Source organism: Sinocyclocheilus rhinocerous, unplaced genomic scaffold (genome assembly GCF_001515625.1).
Source record: "Sinocyclocheilus rhinocerous isolate Xijiao unplaced genomic scaffold, SAMN03320098_v1.1 scaffold2014, whole genome shotgun sequence".
NCBI classification, from domain to species: Eukaryota; Metazoa; Chordata; class Actinopteri; order Cypriniformes; family Cyprinidae; genus Sinocyclocheilus; species Sinocyclocheilus rhinocerous.
The window spans coordinates 34477-45015 of NW_015653480.1; the positions used below are offsets into that span (position 1 = coordinate 34477).

The window sequence follows — 10539 nt, forward strand, 5'->3', positions numbered from 1 at the left end:
TATACAGTATATATATACAGTATATATTTTTCGGCTTATTTTTGTCTTATTTTAAATAATTTTGTGTCATATTTAGGCCTCCTTTAATGTTTGCTGAGCCTCCCTAGTGCCATATTAAAGTGTACATACTGGTTTTTCAAACATGGGAGCTGGTTTATTGCTGGTTTAAAGTGGACTACCAGGTCTAACTATCCTTCCAGCTGCTGACTAGTCATTTAGACCAGCCATTATTATCTAGTGACCACAAAAACCATGTAAAAAAGCATTCGAAACTGGTTTTATCTAGATTTTTCATTAGGCTTTGGGAGGGGGGGTCCCTTTTTCCAGAGTTTTAGGCTGAATTATACACAGTTTTGATTTGCTACACAATTTTGAGTTTTTCCTGTTTTGTTGTATTGCAGATACTTGCAAGAGCGATTCAAACAAGTTCAAGAGGAGGTCAGTCTGTTGAAGAGTAACATTCAGAAATATAAGGTAAGGCTGAAAAGTCTTAATTTATTCATTTTTTTTAAGGTTTAATCAGAGTTTAAGTTACACAGCTTTAATATTGCATTGTAATATTTCACTGTATTTGCAATATCGCTGTCTTGCTGGATATGTTATAGACTGCTCTGGATCGCAGAAGAAACCCTGAGATCGGTGGCAAGTCTAACAGCAGAGCACTTTCTGGAGTCCTTTCTCCTAAACAAGGTGCTCAGGTCATGTGATTGCTTTTGTCTGAGAAGCTTAAAGAACTGAACTAACAAGGAAGTGCTATTGCTATTCAACATATCATACGAGTGCATTCACTTTTTCACACCTGCATTCCTGATGATTGCAGTGCAGGGTTTGTTGTCCGAGGATAATGGTTGCAGTTTACCAGCCACACCTCAGTCTATCTCAGACCTGAAGTCTTTAGCCACAGCCTTACTGGAGACCATTCATGAGAAGAACATAATCATTCAGCACCAAAGACAGACCAACAGGTTTGTGTGAAACTGCTTTTGCACTGACTGTTTTATCATTTATCACAAAAGCTGTATAATAAAAAAAAAATGTTGTAGAAACTATTTCACTCGGAAATTACAAATCACAATTAATTACAAGGAAATTGCAAGTAACATTGAATTAAGCTTGAAATTAAGTAGGAAGACTGAAATAAAACTTGGAATTGCGAGTTTATATCTCGTAATAATGACTTTAAAACCCACAATTCTGAGAAATAAAGTCAGAATTGTGAGATAAAAAGTCGCAATTACCTTGTTTTATTTTTTATTCAGTGGCGGAAACTGGCTTCCATATATAATAGTAATCATCTGTACAGAATTAATTTTATTGTGCTTTTATAGAATTCTGGGAAACCGAGTTGCTGATTTGGAGAGAAAGCTGAAGACTCTTGAAATTTCTGGGCTTTGGAGTCTCCCAGGTGAGTGTTTCTTATATGTCGGTCACGTTTTTTGTGCTTTTCATTTTCCATTTGTTGAAATTGTTCTTTTTGGCTTGTGTTAATTATTATTTTTACCCGTATACCTATTGACTATCTATCGTTTTGTTTATAGGATAAAATCGTAGCGTTGAATCTAAGTAATTACTGTATATTGTAATTAATATATTTTAAAAGTACTAAATTGTAATGTCATCATTACAAATGTGCACTTTCAAATGTATTTAAACACAAGTTCCAATAGAAATTACATTAAATTATATTTTAGTTTACCATAAATGATTGTCAGCAGTAGTTTAACCAGATTTTTAGACAATAGAAGTAATTATGAAATTACATATAAAGATGTACTTAAGTCCTGCTTAAGTGGGTCAAAAAAGCACTTTATTTGCATTTAACATAATTAAGTGTCCAAAAACATTAATTCCACACGCATATTCTTTTAAATTATATAATTTTTGTGATAAACACTGTTTTTAAAAGTATGCTAAAGTGTACTTCTTTTTTTTTTTTTAACCCAGCATTTTTTAGAGTGTAGTGTAACACTATTATAGGTGCAACACACTATGTGTTGAGGTGGTTTGCAGTATGTTGTTATGCAGTTGCTAAGTGGTGTATACATTGCTATGTAAAGTCAAATCTCTCTATGATATTTTTTTTATATAGAAAGAAAATTCTTCCATTTTCTTTCCATTTTGTAAGTCTGATCACTTAGAAAAGTAACAGCACACTTTAATCTTCCAGTTATTTTGTTTCAAATCACTAACCTAAGTATGAGCAATAGAAATAGTGATGCTTGACTTGGCAAAGCACCACTAATGAACAGATTTTAGTTTAGTTTCAAAGTTCTTCCTTAATAGCTTATATTGGCCATTTAACAAGTGTCCACATAGGCCTACTTTTCTAAAATAGTCATTCAAGCACCAGCTTCAAGTACTTACAGCCTCCGTCCACAAGAGGGCAGTAAAGCACTTTGACTGAAGCACAGATCAGACGCTCACATGTCACAAGACTGTGGTTCAGCCGCTATAAAACTGACAAGCATCCATTACTGAAACTGATTGCCCACATTACAAACACATTTGGGGAATGTGGTATTATTAGGGAACTTTGTGGATGAGAGAGAGGATCACAACTCAGTCTATGAACGTGATCGAATGGTAGAGTCGGTGGCCTTGAAGAAATGAACTGGAGAAATCAGTTAAAGGTGCACTGGCAAATTTTTTCCTCATTAAAAAAAGTTTGAATCTTGAACGAATAGTGCTTTTGGTAAATATGTTTAAAGTGATGTGCACTCGCATGAGATGAAGACTTCAGTCAGGAGCCTAAAAACGATGATTTATTTTACATGGGGTGAGTGGCCTCATGGGGGCAGACATGTTGAGATCACATGACCTCCCGAATACTACTTGCTTTATGTTGATATCCACTTGGACATCTGGCCACAAAATAAATAAATCATTGTTTAACAGAGCATTGGTAACTAATGCTTTTGTGTGAAGCATCCTCCATGCCAGTAGGTGTCAGTATAAGGCATATTGGCCAACATGACAAAAAAATATGCTTAATTGTGTTGAATGTGCACTTATTCTGTACTTTAATTCTTGAAAGGTTATTTTTAAAAACTACTTGCAGATAATGCAATATTAATGAAATAAAAGGCCACTTAAGTGACTTAAAGAGAGACACTTTCATGACTGTTTCTTAACACACTTAAGTACACTTTTAAAAAGTGCACTTTGTAATATCAAATTAAAAGTACCCTTTAAAAGATGTTTTAATAATCTTTTGTTGTGCTTTTATAGAAGCACTATATTTTTACACGTTGACTAACATACGCACATGTAAAGTACTTAAATATAATTTTAACTGTAGTGTGTTATTTTAAAGTTAGTATATTTGAAACATACGAAATTACAACTTCATCATTACAAATGTTAATTAACAAATATATCTAAATACGTAACTTAAAAGTTTCAAAGGAATTGCACTAAAGTGTATTTTAGTTTACCATAAATGATTGATATTTCACAAGCAATAGAAGTAATTATGAAATTACATATAAAATGTACTTTTGTAGTCCTACTTAAGTGGGTCAATAAGCACTCTAAAATGCATTTATTATAAGCTTAAACTATAATACATTTTCATTTAATTGCAATTAACATGCAATTAAGTGTCCGAAAAGATTACATTCACGTCACACTTAAGTATATTGTTTTTTACTATATTATCTCATTTTAAAAGCATTCCAAAGTGTACTTTTTTTTTTCACAAGGGAACATGGACACAAAATGAGTGCACCTTTATTTCCAGAGAGAAAATAGAAGAGTTTTGGACGTCTTTTTTTTTCATGTTGTCTGTTTAGGTGACAGGCTGTACTTGTTTCCTTGTTTCCTGTCAGTACAGTCTGTCTGACTTAAACTTGTTTTCCCCTCACGACTCTTTGTACCTGCCATCGCAATGACAAAGCAACGCGTGAGAGAGATCTTTTCTTGTTTCATGTTTCCCAGAAGTCACCACAAGAGGAATTTAGCAGCGACTTCTGTGGCTTCCGAGCCGTACGACCCGTGACGCAAAGCTCGGTTTGTCCATAAGATGGTTTTGTTCCCCAGTGTGCGGCCGGACAAGCAGTGAATGAATGGATGGATGGGCAGCTGCCAGGTGGGGTTCGCCTCTCATCCATCCATCCTGCTTTGAATTAACATGCAGTTAAGTGTCCGAAAAGATTACATTCACGTCACACTTAAGTATATTGTTTTTTACTATATTATCTCATTTTAAAAGCATTCCAAAGTGTACTTTTTTTTTTCACAAGGGAACATGGACACAAAATGAGTGCACCTTTATTTCCAGAGAGAAAATAGAAGAGTTTTGGACGTCTTTTTTTTTCATGTTGTCTGTTTAGGTGACAGGCTGTACTTGTTTCCTTGTTTCCTGTCAGTACAGTCTGTCTGACTTAAACTTGTTTTCCCCTCACGACTCTTTGTACCTGCCATCGCAATGACAAAGCAACGCGTGAGAGAGATCTTTTCTTGTTTCATGTTTCCCAGAAGTCACCACAAGAGGAATTTAGCAGCGACTTCTGTGGCTTCCGAGCCGTACGACCCGTGACGCAAAGCTCGGTTTGTCCATAAGATGGTTTTGTTCCCCAGTGTGCGGCGGGACAAGCAGTGAATGAATGGATGGATGGGCAGCTGCCAGGTGGGGTTCGCCTCTCATCCATCCATCCTGCTTTGCACAGTGGTCTGTGAAGCAGCCGCAGTGAAGCTCCATGCTGTTCGGCATACAGAATTAGCCTGGCTTTTTAATTAGCTCAGACGCCGCTCTCCATAACACACCAATGACCTTTTCAAACAAAGAAAGTTGAGCGTACAGCATCATTTCAGTGCCTTTTAAAAATAAAGTCTCTCTTGAGAAGTCCAGAAGACCATATGGAGCCCACGGCTGCTGTCAGCTGTCAATCTAGGAGCGTTTCTGTAGATTTACATAGTGTTCCCAAAAAGTTTGGACACTTTAACAAGGATAGTTCAACCAAAAGTGGACATTTTGTCAGTATTTACTCACATCATGTTGTTCCAAACCCTTATGACTTTCTGTGGAACACAAATGAAGATATTTTTTTAAATTATCCAGTAAAATTATGTTTTAGGACCTCATGGAGTAGTCAAAAACAGTTTAAATAAATTTTTTTTTTTTTTTTACTGATACAAGCTAATTTGATATTTTGTTATTTAAATGCAATGATAATTGTAACCCTGTAAAGCCTGACATATTAAATGATAGTCAGAAATATATATATATATTGATACATCAGGCTTTTATGGCACATATAGTATGATATAGTGAGAATATGGTGCTGATAGCTTATAATGTAAATAAATGAGGTATTTAGTAGAGGTCGACCGATAGTGGATTTTGCCGATACCGATAGCTAGGTTGGACCACACTGGCCGATACCGATTAATTAACCGATAGTTTTTAAAATGGATACTGAACAAAAACTAAAATAATGCTTTATTAAAAAAACAGTACTGAACCGTAGTAGTAGTAGTAATAATAATAATAAAAATGTTGAAATTAACACACTCTAACAAGGAACAATACTTTCATTACACAGCTTTCATTAATCTTAATGTTACAAATGGACTCTTATTTTAAAGTGTTACCATTTCATTTCAACAGTCATGCTTAAAGAAGCAACGGACGCAACCCGGAAAACTATCGGCATGGATTTTTGCCGATAACCGATAGTTCCAGCAAAAAACTATCGGTGCCGATTAATCGACAAAACCGATACATCGGTCGACCTCTAGTATTTATAACAGTACTGTATATCAGACTGCTTATATAAAATGCATAACACTCTATATCTCCCAATAATATATCTTAGTAAGATTTTTAAAATGTTTATAGTTTTAGAATCAAAGCTGTGTAGTTTTTTTTTTATTAATTACGTAAAATGCAATGCAATACAATGATGATTGAAAGATGAACAAACAAACATTCCTTAAAAGCCTGATGATCATTATACGCTCGCATTTATACATGATTTCTCTAAATAAATAAAAAAAGTTTCACAGCAAAAAGACACGTGAAGCTCGAGCTGAAGGTGAACGTTTGTACAATTATATTAAAAGGCCTTTTACTTCATAACAACACTAAACTATCAATCAGACGACAGAAGGCGTGACAGTCGATTGTGTGCAACAGGTTTTCAGCAAAGTTTGATCATGTTGATCATTTGGAGGCCTTGAAAATGTGCATATCAAATATGATACAGTAGGATATATAGGGCTAAATGTGACTTAAGTATCCAAATACTTTTTGTGGCCACTATGCAAGGCTTATAATCCATGTTTGACAAGTTCTCTCAAACGCAGTGCAGCTATAGTTCTACTCTTCTGTTTATTATATTTCATAGCACAGTGGCCCTAGAAAGCAGCGTTTAAAGTGTTATGATGGCTCCAGCAGATAGTGCTCAGTCCCCTGCGAGAAACATATGGCATTAACCTGTGATGCATGCAGCCAGTACTAATGGAGACAGATGAGGGCGGCTGTAGTCTTCCAGTGTCCCGTCTGATTAATTTCACTCTACATATGTACCGCTATAAAACTGTCACCTTTTGCGTGGGAGAGCCGTGTAGATTTGTGTGTCTCAGTGAGATTTTGGATTCATAATTTTCTCTCGTCACATGTTGTGTCGACTTTGTTCTTTGATCTGACGAAGGTGTATTTACACGCCTTTAACTGTTAGATGCTGCAAATAAGGAAGATTAAGAATGAATATAGAACTATTGAATTAGATATAATGTACAATGTGATCTATAATAAATATTTTATATACACTTTCAAATATATGCTGTGAATATATGCATATGAATATATGTTTCATTTACACAGAAACAAAGCACTTGTTCTGTCTGACTCTAGATACTTTGGTGGTTCACAACTGCATATTTTTGTGCTGCTTTTATGCAACATTGCATCTTTATACCACATAATTTGCACGCATCCTAAGTCTTAAGCCAGCTACTCTGTAATAGATTTAAACTTACTTTAAATAAATTGTAAAATTTTTATAGTATTTGTTTTTTAATTTACAAAATATATTTATTATTATTTTACATAACTGCATACATCATATGTCATTATAAATATTAATGTTTTAATTTATTTAAAATTAAATTTAAAATAATTGAATCACTATCAAATTATAACTTTAATAAATTTAATTTATAAATTATAAATTTAAAATGTAATTTTATTTTATTTTACAAAATTACATATTTTGTCATTTTTATAAGGTTTATAATCCATGAATTTTTGCATTGGAAAAACATTTGTTTATATGTAATTAAAATTAATTGACACATCATTTTACATATCTATACATTTTTATTAAAATATTAATTTTATTACATTATTTTAAAAATAGAATTATTATTTACTGTTTAAATATTTACATAATTACATACTGTTTGCGTACTATTTACATATTTTGTCATTTTTTATTAATGTAATTTTATTTGAATGTATGGAAATTAAAATATAAAAAATTGTGTGCAGTTCAAATTATGTAATTTGTTTAGTATTTACATTTAACTCATTAATATGTATTAATTAATAATATGTATGAATTAATATTTTAATTAAAATGAATTAATTTACATATTAATTCATTTTAAAATAAATGTAAAAGTGATTTATTTATAACATTTACACATTTAACATCTTATATTTTTGTGCTGCCTTTATGCAACGTTTTATTTTACACCTAATTTGCAGCAGACACACATCCTGCTCAGAGCAATCTTAAGCCAGCTACTCTATAATAGAATTAAAATGACATTAAAACAGCATTTTTTTTTTTTTACATTTACTGAATATATTTTACAATATGTAATTAAGTATAAATGATTTAATGTAAATTAAATGTAAAATTATGCATTTTAAATTCATTTTATATAAATTTATAATATCATAATATAGTTATAATATCTTATATAATGTCATATAAACGATGTAAAATATGCATTTTTATTTATGTACAATTATTTAAAACTTTCATATTTTGGTTCCATTTAATTCACTTTAAATGTCAAATGTACTTATGGAATTTGAAAAATCGACATATTTGGTTATTTGTATTTACTATTTGAATTTATGGAAATGTATTACAAATTGTGTGCATTAAAAATTATGTAATTTGTTTAACATTTCCATTTAATTAATTTTTAAGTTGTTTTTTTGTTTTTTTGTATTGCTTTAATAGTACATGTGGTCATATGAAAGAGCTTGATTGTCTGTTGGTAGTTTGCACTGCTAACAGTCCTCTCACTGTAAATGTTGAAGTCTGGTCTCTGTGATGTTCAACAGGAGGCACAGATGCCATCGCTCTGAGCGCCGCTCCTCTGTCCTCCATCCACCGTCCACAGAAAACCACTAACCCTCGAGCCGCTGCAGGTGAGCCGCTGTAATCGTGTGTAACCAAATCTGCCATTTGCTAATCGTCCCGCCAAGAGGCTGCAGAGCCGTAATTAGCTCCTTCTCTGAGCGGCCCACCTCTCTTGTCCCTTCACTATCACATGATCCTTCATGCTCGCTCTCATTGGTCGGTTCGGCTGACCGTCCAATCTCTCTCAAATGTCGTGGCATTTGGCAAATGTTACCGAAATCTCGTTTGCTGACATTCACCAACTTTTGGGGCGTGTTTTGTGGTCGGCACTGCCCCATAAATATGGATGCCGCGGTGTTTGGTGTTCCTGTCGTCCCACAAATGAGCCGCATGCGGTGTGTTTAACCTTTTAGCTGGATGCTCTCAAATATGGGTCAGTAATCCAGCAGAATGAAGCAGACGGAGACAGAACTAAACGCTCTTCTCTCATGCCTTTGTTGCGTTTATTTTATTTGCTTGTGATATTTGAAACTTAATGTTCCAGATACATGCTTTGTCAATATGTGTGCCTTCTGTGTAAATTTATAAGGATGATAATTAATTATTTATTGCAGATTATAATTAGTTTTAGCACTAATGGACAAAATTTTGAATATTTTTTTTAAGTAAAAGAATTCGCTTATACTCACCAAGGCTGTATTTATTTGATCAAAAATACAGTAAAAGCCGTAATATTGTGAAATAATATTATAATTTAAAGTAATTGTTTTCTATGTGAATATATTGTAATATATTTCTGTGATCAAAGCTGTATTTTCAGCATCATTACTCCAGTCTTCAGTGTCACATGATCTTCAGAAATCATTCTAATATGCTGATTTGCTGCTCGAGAAACATTTCTGATTATTATCAATGTTGAAAACAGTTGTGCTGCTTCGTATTTTTGTGGAAACCGTGATACACTACCATTCAAACATTTTGGGGTGTTTTATTTAAGGGGGTCTGAATACTTTCCGTACCCACTGTATATAAGTATTACGTCTAGGCTCAGAGTAATACTTACTGGGATTAGAGGTATAGTAAATATACATTTTATGGCAGCCCATTTCTACCACGGACTAAAAAATAATAAAGGTAATTGTGACTTTTCATTTTATAATTAAACTTTTTTTTCTAGCAATTCTGAGATATAAACTAAAAAAAAGCTAAGAATTGCGAGATATAAACGCTCAAAAAAAATAACTGACTTTTTTCTTGTAATTCTGTTTTATTTGTTTCCACCATGAAGTAAAAAATAAAAAAAGGTAATTGCAACTTTTTATCTCACAATTCAGACTTTTTTCCCCTCACAATCAGGGACGGATTAGCCAAGGGCACTAGACCAGAGGGGGGCCCAGCCGAAATACTGCTCCTCCAGGAAGGAACGCAATTTCAACTGTGCCCCCTCAGGATTTTAAACAAAGTGGATTTTGAATGCAGCTTCCAAAAGACCAAAAATTGTTATATTTGATACGATTAGAACGTTCAGTGCGGCACAGAATCAGCTGCCAAATTCAAATCTGCACTCGTGCTTTGGCTGGCGCTGAGCCAGACGCGTTTTTACAGTGCTGTGCATTATAAACATTATCCCACAGGAATCTGTTGAGCTTATGAATGCAATGGCCAATCAGAGGCATTCAGATGAGTCATCGCTGAAAAGCCCGTGTTTTGTTCAGTGCGTGCGCTCGCTGACTGAATGCTGCTCTCTGGCGAATTCTCTCATCATAAACAAAGTGCAGATGTGTGTACGATATTCATTTCACAGTATAAACCTCTTCAGTGATTATAATGGGAGTTGTTGAGAGTGCTTGAACTCTGTCTAGACTGAAGTTAATATTCTTTGATAATGCAAATATTCTTTGCTCTCTTTATGTACAATGAAAGTGTTATAATTAGTAACTTACAATGTTTTTATTAAATTTACTTTAAATACAAAGTCAGTCGTATTAAAAATATTCTATGACATGACACCCATATCTAGTACAAGTTAAAAGACGGGTTTTATGCATAGGCTAGTTAATAGATTACACTAATATTAGGCTACTTTTCCCATAGCCCATTATAGATCAACTAACACCACTGTGCCCTAATCCGTCCCTGCCCTCATGTCGTTTCAAACATTTCTTTTGTGGAACATAAAATAAGGTATTTTGAAGACTGTTGGTAACAAAGCTGTTTT

The 10539-nt window shown here is 33.7% G+C and overlaps 1 protein-coding gene across 1 annotated transcript in view; it reads left to right on the forward strand.

Moving 5' to 3' along the window:
- Window positions 1–10539, forward strand: part of LOC107716244 (uncharacterized) — a 28636-nt gene that overhangs the window by 5114 nt on the left and 12983 nt on the right. Inside the window, exons 9-13 of the mRNA XM_016522628.1 lie at window positions 402–474; window positions 606–690; window positions 821–965; window positions 1329–1405; window positions 8303–8389. Of these exons, the coding sequence (XP_016378114.1) occupies window positions 402–474; window positions 606–690; window positions 821–965; window positions 1329–1405; window positions 8303–8389 (467 nt within the window). The remainder of the gene's footprint in view (window positions 1–401; window positions 475–605; window positions 691–820; window positions 966–1328; window positions 1406–8302; window positions 8390–10539) is intronic.